Genomic DNA, 19638 nt, shown 5'->3' with positions numbered 1-19638 from the left:
CTGTGCCAAGGGATGGATACAAAAGTACTGCAAAAAAAAAAAAAAGAAAAAAAAGAAAACGAGTTTTTAATGCAGTTTTCTGTGAATTTTCTTCGTAACATTGTACCCTGAGAAAAAAAAATCTGTCTGTTAGTTGGATTATGTTGTGGTATTTTTTGGGGAAATCTGGATGGAAGGGCATTGCCTTTCATTTAAAAAAACGTTTCCTGTCCTGTTTTCTTTCTCAATCTACCGACACAAGGCTAGAGTATCTGATACCATCAAATACCACCAGGAAGAGTCGGGATCTTTTTCCATCACTATCTAATCACCAATAAATGATAGTTAAACAAAATGCTGCTGAATTTTCCGTTCCTTTGTACTGCCATTACTATTGTAGTAATATAGTTTGACTTTATATACGTACTGTATATACATCACAATCCTCAACTTACAGCTAGGACTGTCGCCTTATAGGCTACGGCTTTTACATGGACATCATTATATACTGGTGGACCCATTCCACAAGTCCTTGATATCGTTGAAAGCGCCACACATACTCCAGTTCCGCATGCGCAATATTAGTTGATAATCGGAAATCTTGTTCTCAGGAGAACGGTGGGAAGTTAACCTCTGGATGCTGCCGAAAATATCTGCCTTTGAATAGAAAGATCATTTTTAGGAGATACGGGTTATATTTCACAAGTAGTCACATCTGCCTTTTGCCGGCCCGAGTGCCTCAGACGGTTGAGGCGCTGGCTTTCTGACCCCAACTTGGCAGGTTCGATCTTGGCTTAGTCCGGTGGTATTTGCAGGTGCATAAATACATCAGCCTCGTGTCGATAGATTTACTGGCACGTAAAATAACTCCCGGGGGACTAAATTCCGGCACCTTGACGTCTCCGAAAACATTTAAGGTAGTTGGTGGGACGTAAAGCCATTATTATTATTATTATTATTATTATTATTATTATTATTATTATTATTATTATTATTATTATTATTATTATTATTATTATATCTGATTTTTATATCATTGGAAAAGTACGCGTATACCAAACGTTTGCTCCATTTTAAGAGATGGGTTTGAACTCGTTGAACAGGGTTAAAACAAGAGGTCCGTACGGAATTCCTTCTGCTGTTGATCTTCCTATTTTGTTTCTTTCTGATTGCTACTGAAACGTAGGCCAACGAATATACCTGCAAAGTCATTCACTTCCACACTCCAAATTCACTTTGGGTCAAATTTACTTAATAATAATAATAATAATAATAATAATAATAATAATAATAATAATAATAATAATAATAATAATAATAATAATAATAATATACACAGGTATATTTTGTGAAAGGTAAATTGAGGGTCTGACGACCTTGATGTTAAGCCACTTTATCAAACAATAAACCAACACTGCCATCATCACGTCAGGTATGCATAGCACACTTTTTCTGGTATGTTTCCAGATAATTTTCTCAGTATTACTTATAGATTAGGAACAGAACCATTCAGTATTAGCTTCTTTGTCCTGTCATCGTCTTCGGCTTGGCACCCACGGGTGTTAAAGTAGGTGTTATTAAAGTACAATTCTTTGCGTAAGTTAGGTGAACGAAAGTCGTTCAAAAAGTTCTGAACAAAAAAATAGTAACAAGAACATAACTGTAGGAGTAAAATAACGTATTTTGGACTTCCTTGGGAAAGCTGGAAACAAGAAATATTAGATTAGGAATTGAATTAGATGAACATCGTTACTTGAAAGCAGGATAGTGAACGACGGCAGTTCTTAAGTTAGACACAAGAAAAAAAAAGCTGACTAGCGCAACCAAGGAAAGACTGTCTTAGGAAAAACAATTTGCTCACTTAAAACATGTGCAAATTAGAAAGGTTTCTGAAGTCGTTTGTGTAGCAGTGCACAGAAGTGAAGTAATAGAAGGTTTTAATATGTAGTGTTATAGCCTGGAGGTAAAATGGGTGGATAGGATCACAAATAAAGAGATACTGAATCAAGTTAGGAAAGTGAATTGGCGAAATTTGATCACAAGAAGAAATAGATTTATTTTGCTAGTGGCTTTACGTCGCACCGATACAGATAGGTCTTATGGTGATGATGAGATAGGAAAGGCCTAGGAGTTGGAAGGAAGTGGCCGTGGCCTTAATTAAGGTACAGCCCCAGCATTAGCCTGGTGTAAAAATGGGAAACCACGGAAAACCATCTTCATGGCTGCCGACAGTGGGATTCGAACCCACTATCTCCCGGGTGCAAGCTCACAGCCGCGCGCTCCTAACCGCACGGCCAACTCGGCCGGTAAGAAATAGATTGAAAGGACACATCTTGAGACATCCAGGACTTGTTCGGTTAATTTTTGAGGGAATTATATGGGTGAGAAGGGTAAGGGTAGACTAAGGCACGAATATGAAAAACATAACACTAGCCAACATGATTTTGCGGTAAAATAGAAAATATGTAATTCTTATGGAAATCGCTGCCCTGATTCCGAAAAAGATGCTATTTTTTTCCTATCACGTCTAGTTTTGACTCAATTCGGTGTTTTAGTATCTGCATGAATTCGTAAGATGTAATGTTGAGATGTGTTCTCGCGCAACTTTCTTTAGAATACAATTATGTGATTTGATTTGTTATTGTTTGCATTTTATTATAGGTTTATTGCTGTCTAAATTTTCATTTTGTAGTTGGGTATTTCCTGGTAAATTCATAACAAACTACCCCAGATACGTAATAGACCGCGAGGTATGTAGGATTGAAGATAAGACAGTTGAGAGTTTGTCTTTCATCTTAGACCACTTGAATAATCAGACGTGTTAAAAGCCCCAGCCCTTATGCAACGTTTATGATGGACTGATAAAGCAGTTTCCTTTCAAAGATAACAGTCCGAAAGTATTATACTCAAGAAGATGAAGTTGTATTTTGTACGGATGTTTCAAATCTTCTACGTCGATTGGGAGAGAAAGACTATGATCCTAGTAACTGGCGTGTTTTTATTGACTCTTCCGAAATAAGTTTAAAGGCTGTTTTGCTTCATAATACAAATGTTCTGGCATCCGTCCACTTGCACACTCCACAAAAATGTCTGAAACATACGAGACCTTAAAGTTGGTGCTTGAAAAAATTAAATATTATGAGCATGGTTGGCAAATTTGCGGTGATTTGAAGATCATTGGATTGTTGCTGGGACAACAAAAATGCTATACAAAATTTCCCTGTTTCCTATGCGAATAGGATAGTTGGGCACGGGATAAACAATGGGGTACAGTGAATTGGACAGAAAGAAAACAACTACAACCAGAATACAAAAATATCTTGAATGTAAGTCTTATTGACCGTGAAAAAATTCTACTTCCACCCTTGCACATCAAATTTGGATTGATAAAACTGTATGTCGAGGCATTAGATAAAAGTAGCCTATGCTTCCAATATTTATCCACTAATTTTCCCTCATTATTAGATGCAAAAATCAAAGAAGGCGTATTTGATGGACCACAGATTCGTAAACAGATGAAGGATAAAATTTTCTCAGACACGATGACCAAAATTGAGAAAGAGGCATGGAACGCATTCAAAGATGAAGTGACTAAATTCCTTGGCAACATTAAGGACCGTCAATACAAATAAATTGTAAGGAAAATGTTGGTAAAGTTTAAGGAACTCGGTTGTAATATGAGCCTTAAGCTTCATTTCTTAGCTTCGCATCTGGATTGTTTCCCTCTAGATTTAGGAGCTGTCAGTGAAGAGCAAGGTGAAATGTTTCACCAGGATCTCAAAGATGCAGAACGACGCCATCAGGGACGTTGGGATGTGAATATGATGGCCGATTACTGTTGGTCGATTGCACGAGACGACCCTTCTAGAGATCATTCAAGAACTTCAAAACCCCGGAGATTCCACGGAAAACGGGAAAAGACGGAGGTGTGAATCTAACCTGCACATAATGTAAGTAACATAATTATGTATGTTTAACCATGTAATTTTTATTCAAGGTACGGTTATATTAATTTAAAAGCAACTGTACAGTCGAAACTAAATAGGCGCTTTATGCTTCATTTCACGAATTTCAATATACATTAAAAATATAATACATACTATCTACTTGCTTACAAAGCAGCATTTATGTGTATTCAATGCACGAATATGATTACGTTTTGCAAGCTGAAATTTACATTAATACATCAAATTTAATCAATACTAAGTATCAACAATTTTACGTAAGAACAAAATAATATTTTGTAAAATTGCCACCAAACCAGATGTGATTCGCCAAAACTAAATTTTTTCTCGAATTCTGCGTTAAGAAATTCATAAAACCCACCTAGTTTCGTTTTTACCGCACAAAAAAAGTTTTATTTTGCAGGCTAGTGTAATTGAAGCCATGAGATCAAAACCATTCAAGTCAACTTTTGACCAGAATCCACTGAGTTAAAGAACCGTCGAAGTAGTTTAAGGTAGCGATCTTCATGTATTGTGTTTGAAAACTATTCAAGTCCCCGGTGTTGTGTTTACAAAACCCCCACCCACACTTAATTCCACATGCTGAAGAATTACAAATCTCTGTTAACACCATATTTTTAGAAAGCTAGCGCCAAGTAAGAGCGGAGGTCACATGCCGTGTCACGTAGTACAAACAACTTAATACAGAGATGTGCGAGAAGAAACCAAACTCAGGTTACCTTCCTCGGATATATACAGTACAGATGAACTGAAACTAAAATCAGGAAAAACTGCTGACATCAAAAGGTATCTGCCAAGCCATACGTTTACGTAGACCTTCTTTTGATCGCCTGGGCAGCAAGTGAAAGAATACTGAAGCTGGTGAGAGTGATACTGGAGGATGTCCAAACAGACTGAGCAAATAATGTATTTGTCGTTTTATTATTAATAGTAATCCTCTTCTTCTTAATCTGTTTACCCTCCAGGGTAGGTTTTTCCCTCGGACTTAGCGAGGGATCCCACCTTTACCGCCTCAAGGGCAGTGTCCTAGAGCTTCAGACTCTGGGTCGGGGATACGACTGGGGAGGATGCCAGTACATCGCCCAGGCGGCCTCACCTGCTATGCTGAACAGGGGCCTGGCGGGGGATGAGAAGATCGGAAGGGATAGGCAAGGAAGAGGGAATGAAGCGGCCGTGGCCTTAAGTTAGTTACCATCCCAGCATTTACCTGGAGGAGAAGTGGGAAACCACGGAAAACCACTTCCAGGATGGCTGAGGTGGGAATCGAACCTACCTCTACTCAGTTGACCTCCCGAGGCTGAGTGGACCCCGTTCCAGCCCTCGCACCACTTTTCAAATTTCGTGGCAGAGCCGGGAATCGAACCCGGGCCTCCGGGGGTGGCAGCTAATCACACTAACCACTGCACCACAGAGGCGGACATTAATAGTAATCATTTTGTTAATTTTTACTTATCTTTTCCCATTTAGATTAAACTTGTAGAACAACCCAATGTTAAACGTAAGAACGGTTTCTTAGAAAAGTATTCCATTGGATGAGTTCAATAACCATTCTTCTTCTTCTTCTGTCACTTTTCCCACACCTTGTGGGGTTGCGAGCGCGGACTGTGTCGACCATATGGATTTGTCTCTATTTTACCGCCCGAAGAGCCTCCGTGGCTCAGACGGCAGCGCGTCGGCCTCTCACCACTGGATACCGTGGTTCAAATCCCGGTCACTCCATGTGAGATTTGTGCTGGGCAAAGCGGAGGCGGGACAGGTTTTTCTCCGGTTACTCCGGTTTTCCCTGTCATCTTTCATTCCAGCAACACTCTCCATTCTCATTTCATAGCATCTACCAGTCATTAATATACATCACTCTGGGAGTGGCGACCCCATCGTAATAATAGCCTATATATGATTCATTCATTACATCCCTGACCCGGTCAATGACTGGAAAACGGGTTGTAGGTTTTCATTTTCATTTACCGGCCGAATACCCTTCCTGACGCCAAGCCTATGTGGAGGGATGTAATCACTATTGCATGTTTCTGTGGTGGTTGGTTGTGTAGGCTAGTGTGTTATCCGAATATGAAGAGGAAAGTGTTGGGACAAACACAAACAACTAGTCCCCGAGCCAGAAGAATTAATCACTAGCGATTAAATTCCCCGATCCGGCCGGGAATAGAACCTGGGACCTCCTGAACGGAAGGCCTCAACGCTGACCATTCAGCCAAGGAGTTGGATAGATCAATAACTATTCATATTTTGCGACGTTAAAATTAATTTTTGTGGTCACGACTTTGAAAATCGGTATGTTACTTCCCTTTGTTCTCTAATTTAATCCCCTCGCAAAAAAAAAAAAAAAAAAAAAAGCATGTGGAAACAATAATTAGATGGGCAGAAAACAAGTTCTCTGTTTTTTCTCAAAACTTTTTGATGTCATGGCTTCAATTATAGCTGTTCACTGGAGGCTGGAGTAATTAATTGCTTGCTGGGAGCTTTGGAATACAAAGTGAGATCCATCTTCGTTAATATGGAAGAAGTATTCCAATGAGATTTCAGATCTTCTGGCAGAATCTCTCACTTTGTAGTGAATTTCTGAAGTCTGTCATAGAACGTCCGCTGTCCTAGACAGGAAGCTGGGTTATAGAGTAGGAGATGTAGTAATTATGTAAAAATGAAAAGGTTAGCATAGGACAGGGTGGCAAGGAGAGTTACATCAAACCCGTCTATGAACTGATGACCCAAAGAATAGCTATAAAATCCCGGAATAAGGTCAGAATTGTCTAGCTGTGCAACTGAAAGTCGTTCTGCGTTTTATAAGCGCCATTCACCTTGTACTGTACGTTATCGCGAACGTGCGGAAATGATACCGGTACATTTGAAGACCTGTTGATAGTGATGAGGTAGGAAAGGTTATTGTTTTAACTTCCTAGCATATTTCACTCTGAACTGAAAAGTGAATGATGTAGTTCTTTACAGCGGACACTATTCCCATTCTTATTCAAGGGGGCGCCTCTCACTTAGGTGTTAACTACTTTACACCTGACTGTACGTGCGTTTGTGGGCGGCAACTTTGGATGTAGGTAGGTCGCGAAACGACTTTCTCCAAGAACGAACACTGTTCTCCTTCTCGTATGACGCAGTTTGTGATCTGCCAGGTACTGTTGTGATAGTGTCTGACAGGTGCGCCTAAGGTGAACAGAAACAATGGAACGTTTAGCCACTCTGTTATTAATGATATGTTTACTTGCGGTCGCTATCGCCGAGTCCAAGCCAACGATATACAAGATCAACGACAATGATAAACTTGAACCAGGTAATAACGCATTTTATAAATTGTTCAATACTAATACAATAATACGAGTATGACGGAAGACGAGAGGGAGGAGTTAGAAGTCCTATTTTAGTAGAATTTTAATATTTCCATAAATATGCCTCTCCTTCACTTACGGGTCAGGTACATCATGGTCACCAATACAGGATTCTTTAAGGTAAGGTGATAACGTCCAGGAAGAACTAGCCGCAGGATAGTCACCGGTACCAACTGTGGGCCGGAATCGATTCATTTAATTTCGGGGTTCCTGGTTATCTCTTGCCAAAAACTGAGTGAACTCTTGTACCTACGGAAGAATTAATATCGAACTTGGATCACTTCCTTCTCGGCTATAATCTTTCACAATGTTAATCCTTTAAAATACATTTGTCCGGTACATCATCTACCAAGAAACGTGCGTAGTTATATTATGTTAGGAAAGTAACAAGCAGATTTTTTTCACGCGAAAGAGTAGACTATAATATTTGTTACAATGTATAAGACACTGAAAGCTTTCGCAAAGAAAATTGAATGTGTGATTTTGTTTTCATATCTTTTAATAGATAATTTCTTTTGATACACCAAGCAGAAAGGTTTGTCATTATCATTGTTTCGTGCTTGTACTCTGGGGCTAAGAAAGTGTCAGTCGATTACGTTTTGTAACTTGAAGTGTGCGTATTTAATAGCGAAGAGTTAGGGAAACGCATTTTATAGACTGTTCGATACTAACACAATAACACAAATAATGACAGAGGACGAGAGGGAGGAGTTGGAAATCCTAGTTTAGTAGAATTTTAATATTTCCATGAATATGCCTTTCCTTCACTTACGGGTCAGGTGCATCATGGTCACCCAACCCAGAATTCATTACGAGAAGGTGGTAATGTCCAGTATTTAACTGAAAAACATTAAAGTTAGGATCATTCTTTCTGTTAGACTAAATTCTTCACAGGTCATGATCATGTTGAATTTCACTTTCATCACTTCCTCCAGCGTAGGTCCAGCATTTGACTTGAGTGATGTTCAAGTTTGTGGTATGTCCATACACCTTCCAACTGAATTACTTCCTGTTCTTCTAAATATAGTTGTTGTTGTTGTTGTTGTTGTTGTTGTTGTTGTTGTTGTTAGGAAAGAGTCCAACATACTTACCTCAGCAACTGAAATTGTTTTGACGACGTATTTAGCTTTTTTAAAGAATGTCTTGGAGAACTGTCACTGTCTTAAAAAAGCTAAATACGCCGTCAAAAAAGAATTTTACAACTACTTGATTTTATAATTGGACTCCTACCATTGATCAAGTGTTGTCAAGTCCTTAGAAAGGAAAATCCCTACAAGTGCCTTGAAAAATTCTACCTAATGTCAAAAATTCCTCGCCATTATCTCAAATTCCAAAACATGTTATAGGAGTTCTTTCATTCAAGTAAATTGTTTTCTCTGTTCTTCTCTTTCGGTGTGGAGCCAAATGGCTATTTTACGTGTTTAGGTTTCATAATAATTGATATTTCTGTTTAGGGTTGAACGAAAAGAGTATACATGAGGACTTAAGTGGAGAGTGAAGGATACTCTTAAAAAGATGTCTGGTCAATCTAGTTTAGGACAATATATAGTGAATGTTGTAATTTAAACTCGTTATAAAAGCAAAGAAACTCACCATTTCATTAGTAAAGTTTAGATAAACCTTCGTGTACTAACCAGGCAATAAATGTCTACGACAATGCGCTTGTACTCTGGAGCTAAAAAAGTGTCAGTCGATCACTTTTTGTAAATTGAAGTGTGCGTATTTAATATCGAAGAATTAGGGAAATTTATTTATTTATTTATTTATTTATTTATTTATTTATTTATTTATTTATTTATTTATTTATTTATTTATTTATTTATTTATTTATTTATTTGTATTTGTTAGCTTCTTAACGTCGCACTAACAAAGATTTTCGGCTCGGTGGATTAGGAAAGGTAGCGGCCATGATCACAATTGATGTTTCAGCATTTGCTTGATGTGAAAATGGGAAACCGTGGAATACCCCATTTTGAGGGCCATTGATAATAGGTAACGAACCCACCACCTGTCGGATGCATAATTGCAGGTACCTGATAGGTTTTGCATTATTCCTATTCTTCTTCTTCTTCTTCTTCTTCTTATTATTATTATTATTATTATTCACAACTACAACAAATGTAAATAAAATACAGTGACTATTCTCGGAATGCTACTCTACTCGGGAAGGCATTTCTTGAAGCAAGTTACGGACGCGGAACTTTGTACCACAATGACATTTCTGATGCCTTTGTGCTTCTTACCGTATCGCCTATTGACGGGATCATCAGTTTCAGCTCCGCAATACACTAGAGTGGTATGATATCATCTTCTTTTATTATGGGGTAAAGATTTGCCTTAAGACAATATAAATACCGGATATATTACCAACACAATCACTGGAAACAGAACCAGAAAGACAGATGACTTCTTTGTATGTGATGAAGATCCACTAAACTACTACCCCTAGGTACACCAAGAGAGTCGTGATATAAGCATTTAAAATATTTAATTTTTCTACCTACTTTAGTTTTTGTGGATGACTTGATGTGAAATGAATAAAGAGGAAAAATATCTGCAATAAATATTCCATGAATTGAATTAGATTATCTATTTACTAGCAGTAACCGCAGCTCCGCTCGCATGGAAGTCGGAATTGCAAATAGGATTTGAGCACTGCTGGTAAAAAGTACTCCAGTAATAACTTACTTCTGATCAACCCCTCCGTCATTTTTCATATCTCTCCTCAGCTTCTACATCTAGCGTGTCAATTCCCGTAGCTAGGCAACCTTTCTTTTTGTACTTCCAACCAGGGCTGAGAAATTCCCAACCGGTGGGTTTATTTATGGATTATATTGGGTTTTAATGGATTTTTATCCAATGAGTTATATCAACTACTTCGTGAACAGATTGGTAAATTAGATTAGAAAATAATAGTAAGTAAATGATTAAATATTCTTGCGTTAGCAGCCTGCACACATTATCAGAATACTTGAAGTGTATGGTGGTTCTCTGTGAAGTTGTGAAAATTCTGATCCAGCAGTACACAGTTCAGTCCAAACAAATGTTGGAAAATATTGAAACAAACAAACAAACAAAAAACAAACAAACAAAGAAGACAACAAATTTCCCAACAGGATATAACTTAGGCCTATTAGTTTTGTGAAGAGTCTCGTTTCCTGGCCTCCAAGCACTGCATCAATTGAGATAATCTTCTCCACATATGGGCTTGTTTTGGCAAAATTCAGAAACAATATACGAAAGAAAAGAGCAGAGAAATTAGTGAAGATCTACAAATATCTGCTTGTAGAAAAGGACAAAAAATGAGATGTAGTTAACCTTAATACAATTTGACAATCGATAATAATCGACAATCATAAAAATAATTTATTTTCCTAACAAAACACTATATTAATCAAATAACTTCCGATCACAATAAATTGTTTTACTAAATAAATATGACGCATACTTTAATAAGCTAAACTCTCTAATATTTTGTACATTTAAATAGTGAGATAAGGGCGTGTTATTGGGCTTTCTGGGGAGTTTTATTAAATGGGTGTTTAAAAACCCGCATATTATTTTTTTGGCTCTAACAGTTTAGGAAGTGTTTTCTTGAACGATCACCTTTCATTTGGCTTGATGCATATTTTTTCGTTTTCCTCCCCTTCCTCCTCCCTTTCCCTGCCATCTTAACAGAGTTTCTCTCACAGAGTGAAAAAACCACGATTGTTGGATTTGCACCACTAATGGATATCAGTAACGAAATTCACCCAAATCCACCCAGCTGTACCACACACGACGAACATCCAGGCTGTATACTCGAACGCTCCTTTAACATATGGAAACAAAATTATCAAGCAAACTGTTCAAATTCTATTTTTTGTAAGAAACTTAATTCTAAATCCTGCGAGTATGCTCCTTTTTTATATACATCTAACGGTTTACCCGTCATTTTCGTTTTCATCGGACAAAACGCGCCACAAGACAAAACTGATCTTTTCTAGAAAATTCCTATGTAGGTATAGGAAGAAAGTGCATTTGACCTAAGTAGAAAATTGAATTTTAAGTAGACCTGGTGGGTTGCATTTTTATTTTCATAAACATTTCAGGCAGCGTGTTCACGTGTCAGGTTTCCCGGCCGCACAGTTTTTCAGACTTGCACTACATTTTTTAACTACCTGTTCCCACGATAGGCTATACTGAAAGTCAAGTCAAGAGCTTAGGAAAAGTATCCTTCCGCATGTGAGCACGTCCCCTGTTCCCTCTTCCCGTCTCCGTTCTCCATCTCCGCCAGGACCAGCTTATTATTAACGTCGTGCGTCTATCTGACAAGTACTTCATTCTCAAATAGTGAAGCATCAAAAGAAATCACTTCCTTTCACATAGCTGTACTTTGATTACGTACCATACCTATTTATTCCTTTATTGACCAATATATACATACAGATTACTGACGAATACCGAGGCAAGAGAAGCAAGGTTTATTTTTATTTCATAAAGCAATTTGTGTGAGACACATGGGGACTTAGAACATAAGTGTATGACTGCGCTCTCGTGCTACGACTGTCAGTGGCAGTTCAACAAGCTGAAAAACCCACCTGTGAGTGGGATTGCAAAATACAATGTTTCCAGGAATGTTGTTAATATTGTAGTCTTGTCATTCGGAAGGTAAAAACGAACTCATGATCCCCTCATGACAACATTTCTGCAGTTAGAGAGCGATTACGAATATAAAGTACAAATTATTATTATTATTATTATTATTATTATTATTATTATTATTATTATTATTATTATTATTATTATCATCATCGAATACGCCAAGGATCGTATTCCCATACCGTGTTAACGCCCTTCCCGTTTTATTTACGGCGAGTGCATAGTTCGAACTGAGCTGACACATAGGCCTACTGACGAACAACCGAACGAGCATGCAGCTTAGTTGAATGACATTTTCCTTATCACCTTGACTGCTTGTTTACATAATGAGACACTTTCATAAAACTAAATGTTCAGCGACTTTACAGAAACATGTCATCAAAAAGGCTCACGACATACAGCCACAGGAGAGCGTACGATATAGCACCACAAGAAAACATAAGCATTCCCTTTCGACCTTTCGCTGGAGACTTGGATTTTCCGTGGAGTTTAAATTCTACGCGAGCGGCGTAAGCACTGTACACAGAAACGCCGGTCAGCTGCGCGGTCTTTTTCACCACGTCTTCCACAGTCCACAGCGGATTCTAATCTCGTAGGCCACTGTAAACGTTTAAAACAATGTGTTTAGATTTCCTACTTAATTTTTCTCCACTTTTGTTAGCTTTAAAGTATTTCACAGGGGACTCCAGCGCCAGAGTATCACACACGTGTTGCATACAGCTGGTAGCCATTATGAATACTGAACTGTTGTTGCAACCAGTATTGCCAACAGTTTTCTTGTATCCATTTTCAACGTCGCAAATATTATGCGAACTTATCAGCAATGGAATGAACTCGAACAAAGCTTACCAAGTACACAGTGCAATAAGATATCAATCTCATATTAAATTATTATTATTTTGCTACATGCACCACTGAGAACAGTAACTATTCATAGCCATCTACGTAGCCTATGAAATATAGGAGTTGGTAACGAACCCGAATAACATACAACATGTGATATCTTTTCCACATTTATACAGGGCAAAAATTTTTAATTCGTCAAGTCAGTTCACCAGAATATCTAACCAAACGGAAGGAATCTTCTGACTTCAGGAACAAGTAACAAACCTACGGAACTATTTAGTGCTGCGGAAGCCTTTTCACCGACCAGAAGTCTGACTAACATCAAAGGGACCGCTAAGGTCTTGAGTTGACTCTCAGTATAGCATAATTTATGAATTGGATGGGGAAATAAGTTCTTCCCGCGTTATCACGATCATTCGCCTGATGATACTGCTTACCCGCTATACAGCCGAGGCAGTGTGTGTCGCCGAGACGACCACAAAACGTACAGCTTAACTGGTTTATTACCATAGTTACGTACTGTAGTTGCCAAGATAAGCATCCACATACAAATTCACAAAAATTCGCTCTATAATATAATATAATATAATATAATATAATATAATATAATATAATATAATATAATATAATACAATATAATATAATATAATATAATATAATATAATATAATATAATATAATATATACTTGTATACTGTATTACCTCTACACTCGCTATAAATATAAACATAAATATTAGTCTTTTCTTATTTTCACCACAATTTATTACGGGTTATATTAAATGTAAGACTTGTAAATGCAAACATTCGATATTTTACTGAACTTACTTTGCTATCTATATTATTACTTTTTCAAATTTTTAGAACTATGATTTGCATTTTTACCCGACATTGGCAATTTCAGTAAATTATACACTGACTGACAGTGACAATGCAACACCAAGGAGGAGTGGTTCGAAAGGGATGAAAGTTGGGGAAAAAACAGAGTCGGCACGGAAGAATAATTGATGTTTATTTCAAACCGATATGCAGGTTACACAATGCGCACGGCATCGACTCAGTAGGATGTAGGACCACCGCGAGCGGCGATGAACGCCGAAACACGTCGAGGTACAGAGTCAATAAGAGTGCGGATGGTGTCCTGAGGGATGGTTCTCCATTCTCTGTCAACCATTTGCCACAGTTGGTCGTCCGTACGAGGCTGGGGCAGAGTTTGCAAACGGCGTCCAATGAGATCCCACACGTGTTCGATTGGTGAGAGATCCGGAGAGTACGCTGGCCACGGAAGCATCTGTACACCTCGTAGAGCCTGTTGGGGGATGCGAGCAGTGTGTGGGCGGGCATTATCCTGCTGAAACAGAGCATTGGGCAGCCCCTGAAGGTACGGGAGTGCCACCGGCCGCAGCACATGCTGCACGTAGCGGTGGGCATTTAACGTGCCTTGAATACGCACTAGAGGTGACGTGGAATCATACGCAATAGCGCCCCAAACCATGATGCCGCGTCGTCTAGCGGTAGGGCGCTCCACAGTTACTGCCGGATTTGACCTTTCTCCACGCCGACGCCACACTCGTCTGCGGTGACTATCACTGACAGAACAGAAGCGTGACTCATCGGAGAACACGACGTTCCGCCATTCCCTCACCCAAGTCGCTCTAGCCCGGCACCATGCCAGGCGTCCACGTCTATGCTGTGGAGTCAATGGTAGTCTTCTGAGCGGACGCCGGGAGTGCAGGCCTCCTTCAACCAATCGACGGGAAATTGTTCTGGTCGATATTGGAACAGCCAGGGTGTCTTGCACATGCTGAAGAATGGCGGTTGACGTGGCGTGCGGGGCTGCCACCGCTTGGCGGCGGATGCGCCGATGCTCGCGTGCTGACGTCACTCGGGCTGCGCCTGGACCCCTCGCACGTGCCACATGTCCCTGCGCCAACCATCTTTGCCACAGGCGCTGCACCGTGGACACATCCCTCTGGGTATCGGCTGCGATTTGACGAAGCGACCGACCTGCCCTTCTCAGCCCGATCACCATACCCCTCGTAAAGTCGTCTGTCTGCTGGAAATGCCTCCGTTGACGGCGGCCTGGCATTCTTAGCTATACACGTGTCCTGTGGCACACGACAACACGTTCTACAATGACTGTCGGCTGAGAAATCACGGTACGAAGTGGGCCATTCGCCAACGCCGTGTCCCATTTATCGTTCGCTACGTGCGCAGCACAGCGGCGCATTTCACATCATGAGCATACCTCAGTGACGTCAGTCTACCCTGCAATTGGCATAAAGTTCTGACCACTCCTTCTTGGTGTTGCATTTGCTCTGTCAGTCAGTGTATGTTGTTTGACATAATTTTTCTTGTATTGGAGTGTAGAATTGATATGTATTAAACATTTAAAGATAAAAGGACAAATAAAATAAATCAAGGTTTGATGAACTGAAGCCCATTAGATCATTAATGGGGCAAGAGTTCGGCCTGTCCTAATACCCCGCACTTGTGTGTGTACGAGCTGCGTTTTTGTAGGGCCGAGGTGCCGGAATTTTGTTCCGCAGTAGTTCTTCTACGTGCCAGTAAATCTATCGACACGAGGCTGACGTATTTGAGCACCTTCAGATACCACCGACTGAGCCAGGTTCGAACCTGCCAAGTTGTGAAAGTTCCTTTCAGTGAAATATCCGCTCACACGTTGTCTCACATACACTTACCGTCGTTTGGCTGACCTTTATTTCTCTTTTATGACGTTTCTAGTCGATTGACTGGAAAACAGGCTGTAGATTTTCATTTATGTTGATTCCCAACATACTGTTCATAGCCTTTTGGACTAGTTAAATAATAATAACTACAGTACTCATACTTAGGCGTGTTTAAACTCATATTATCATCATTATTTTCTTACAAGAAAGATTTTCTCACAGTTAGTTATTTACAAAACCCACAGCACGTTCAGATAAATCATCAGGGATGAAATTACGTTTCATTGAGTTTATTCCATGTTTTGTAAGAGCAGGGCCTCTCAGGGTGCATGCACAGGTGCATTGCGCGGCGCAAGGTGCAAAAGACGACTTCTCTAGGTTGACCAAAGTCACCAGAGTGCAGACCCCCACTCCTGGATGTTAAGCAATAGCGCTGGCTCTCTCTTTTCCTACGCCTGTCTCGCTCGCTCCACCTGTCTCCCACTTCCTCACTTGCTGTGCAGCGTTCTACAATCCGAGCAGAGCTGAGCCGAGCTTAGCCGAGTCGCCCCGATATAACACGATGATCCGAAACGAGAGGAGTCGAGCCGTTGCAAGGTGCAGAGAACCTCTGCTACTCGGTTTGCACGCGTGAGATTTTTGGCATTTGAGAGGCCCCGTGTAACAGACACACTCTAATGTTGCCTGTATCTTCGTACCTCTTTAGCGATCTATTGTGTTCTCGATTCTTTCATCCAACTTCCCGTATGCTGTTTTCGTTCTCTTTCCATCAAAATTTACCTGCGATCTCATGTACGCGAAGGCTGAATTTCGGCTATATATTTCTTGCAGATATTTAGAGACTGATTTTTGTCAATTTCCTGTTCGGATATTTTGAAACTCGGGTATTCTGTGACTGCACCTCCTTTTAGACCCTTTTTGAATAATAGTTTATACACTTCGTGTTAGTAGACTATGTAAATCGCGCTATAAATATTTCCTCTGTAAATTTAATCATGTAGCTTAATTATAGATGTTTATAATCTATTGACGAGGCATATTGGTATTGATTTATTCATAGTCGAACATTACGCTACCAAATCTCACAATTGAGGATGGCATTTTTTGCAGTTCGAAACGTAACCTGCACCATTGAGTGAACTTCAAGAGATGTGGCTATTAAATGAGTAGCAAGTGTACGGAAGGATATTTTTCTACACTTTCTCCTTTAATCTCTCATTTACGGTTCAGCTCAAAATCAAACCGTTCATATCAGTTAGTTCAGCTTATTATTATAGCGTAATGGTAAACTCCAGATCGCATTCAGACTCTGTTGAATTATAGTCACTTTCACTATTGGACCATCCGTCATTGTAAATTGGGAAGATATCTACATGTCATAGTTATCAGTGGTGATCAACTCAACACGAGGAAGTACAATACTAAGATATATTTAACGAATTAAACCGTTCAACAACACTATGCCGAAAGATAAAACTTCTTCAACTAGGCACCTTCATTGTTCTCTTATGGTTTAGGAGAGATGAGTATCCGGAACTTTTTCGGAAGGAGCTCAACTCATAAATATTACGCAGTATACGCAGAAAGTTATACTTTTTTTACAACTTTCCTTACGTGCTTTTTTTTTTTACAACTGCAAAAATGACCTCGATAATATTGTGAGATGAACAGAAGGCAATGGTATGACCATAAACGTGGTTAAAAGTCAGGTTGTGAGTTTCACAAATAGGAAAAGTCCTCTTAGTTTTAATTACTGCGTTGATGGCGTGAAAGTTCCCTTTGGGGATCATTGTAAGTACCTAGGTGTTAACATAAGGAAAGATCTTCATTGGGGTAATCACATAAATATGATTGTAAATAAAGGGTACAGATCTCTGCACATGGTTATGAGGGTATTTATGGGTTGTAGTAAGAATGTAAAAGAGAGAGCATATAAGTATCTGGTAAGACCGCAACTAGAGTAGGCCTATGGTTCCAGTGTATGGGACCCTCGCCAGGATTACTTGATTCAAGAACTGGAAAAAATCCAAAGAATAGCAGCTCGATTTGTTCTGGGTGATTTCCGACAAAAGAGTAGTGTTACAAAAATGTTGCAAAGTTTGGGCTGGGAAGACTTGAGAGAAAGGATACGAGCTGCTAGACTAAGTGGTATGTTCCGAGCTGTCAGTGGAGAGATGGCGTGGGAGGACATCAGTAGACGAGTACGTTTGAGTGGTGTCTTAAAAAGTAGGAAAGATCACGATATGAAGATAAAGCTGAATTCAAGAGGACGAATTGGGGCAAATATTCGTTTATAGGAAGAGGAGTTAGGGATTGGAATAACTTACCAAGAGAGATGTTCAATAAATTTCCAATTTCTTTGCAGTCATTTATGAAAAGGCAGGAAAACAACAGGGAATCTGCCACCTGGGCGACTGCCCTAAATGCAGATCAGTAGTGATTGATTGATTGATTGATTGATTGATTGATTGATTGATTGATTGATTGATACGTCGCACCGACACAGGTAGGGCTTATCGTGACGATGTATACATTTACAGAATTGAGTCAGGAGGCATTTTTAATTCTCTCAATAAACATAAGATAAACGCAGATTGGAATTAAATCAGTATTATTTACTTCAATAAAACGGAGTGAAATAAGGGTAAAACAATTTGAAACATAAACTGTTGTGGATTTGTAAGTGCTGTAAGAGTATTTCGTTGAAACTCATTAAACCGGAGAATAAAGAATAAATAAAAGTAACTTAATTTCAAGAACATTTTGGAAATTATGATACACTACCTGATGCTAACTAAAAATGCTACGCCAGTAAAATCTACTTAAACAATGAAATATTCTTTTCTGGCCTTTCCCCAATCATGTGGGGTCGTCACTAATGTGGATTAAGTCCTTTTTACGACCGGATGCCTTTCCTGATGCCAACGCTGTGTGCTGGGCTATATTCATTATTACCTGTTTTTGTGATGGTTTGTAGTGTGTTGTGCAAGATGATCACAGGCATCCAGTCCCCAAACCAATTTAATTACGAAGTTACAATCCTCGAACCGTCCGGGAACCGAAGACCAGGACGTTGACCATTCAGCCAAGAAACCGGACAATGAAATACGTAATATTTTAAAGATATCATTTCTTGAATGAATAAATATGTTAATCTACTGATAAGAAGTTAATCTAAATTTACTACTGCTCTGAAATTCATCAATAATCATATCGTCTGTGACTTTAAAGCACGTGCAAATGGATAGCCCACAAGCCGCATTCCTGGCGTAATGTCCCAAAAGGTTTTCAGATCACTGTTATAATTCATAAAATATTTGCTATAATAACCGCATCTGAACTGTACTAAAGTAAGGACAAAAGCTGTAGCTGTTTAAAAACTCTTGTAATTTCCTCTGAATTTCTAAAGTTGGGCGGGGAGGAGGGAGTTGCTGCAGCTCCATCAGCCTCTCTCCGGTCACGTGCCTATGGTAGGGGAATGTTTTACGCGTTGATGTACACTGAAAAGAGATATTCCTCACTTAGTAATCAATGGCGTTAGTGTTGCTGGGTTGCGTTCGACTGACTGTTTTGCAAATATTTCCTGTTGCTTCTGTTCTACACACGACCACTGCTTTTATTTTGCAACTTGCTTTACGTCGCACCGACACAGATAGGTCTTATTGCGACGATGGGATAGGAAAGGCCGAGGAGTGGGAAGGAATCGGCCGTGGCCTTAATTAAGGAACAGCCCCAGCATTCGCCTTGTGTGAAAATGAGAAACCACGGAAAACCATCTTCAGGGCTGCCGGCAGTGGGGCTCGAACCCACTATCTCCCGGATGCAAGTTCACAGCTGTGCGCTCCTAACCGCACGGCCAATTCAACCGGTACCACTGCGTTTACCTACTTGGATATCTCTATTTGCAGTTTGAGATAACGTTATTACTTATTAGTACAAACTTGTTCATCACAAAATCAGATACCAGAGAATGGACCAAAGGACCAGAAGTAGAAGAACGTGTATAAACTACTGGGCCTCGCTAATAAGATCATCAAAACTGAAATGGTTTGGGCATACAATGATAATGAACCTTGTCTGATAATACTGGCGTTGGAATATACAGGGTGAAGCGTAATTCGCGCACTCGGGCGACGCAGCGCGACTCCTCACATGCCAGCAATAAA

The 19638-nt window shown here is 39.6% G+C and overlaps 1 protein-coding gene across 1 annotated transcript in view; it reads left to right on the top strand.

The window, feature by feature from the left end:
* Positions 1-7051: 7051 nt before the first annotated feature.
* LOC136866209 (uncharacterized) overlaps positions 7052-19638 on the top strand; it is a 52124-nt gene continuing 39537 nt past the window's right edge. The window contains exon 1 of the mRNA XM_067142986.2: positions 7052-7242. Within this exon, the coding sequence (XP_066999087.1) occupies positions 7134-7242 (109 nt within the window). The 5' untranslated portion in view covers positions 7052-7133. The remainder of the gene's footprint in view (positions 7243-19638) is intronic.

The sequence above is a fragment of the Anabrus simplex genome, chromosome 1 (genome assembly GCF_040414725.1).
Source record: "Anabrus simplex isolate iqAnaSimp1 chromosome 1, ASM4041472v1, whole genome shotgun sequence".
Taxonomy (NCBI): Eukaryota; Metazoa; Arthropoda; class Insecta; order Orthoptera; family Tettigoniidae; genus Anabrus; species Anabrus simplex.
Note: the sequence above shows the minus strand (reverse complement) of the source record. Positions and strands in the feature narration are given on the sequence as shown.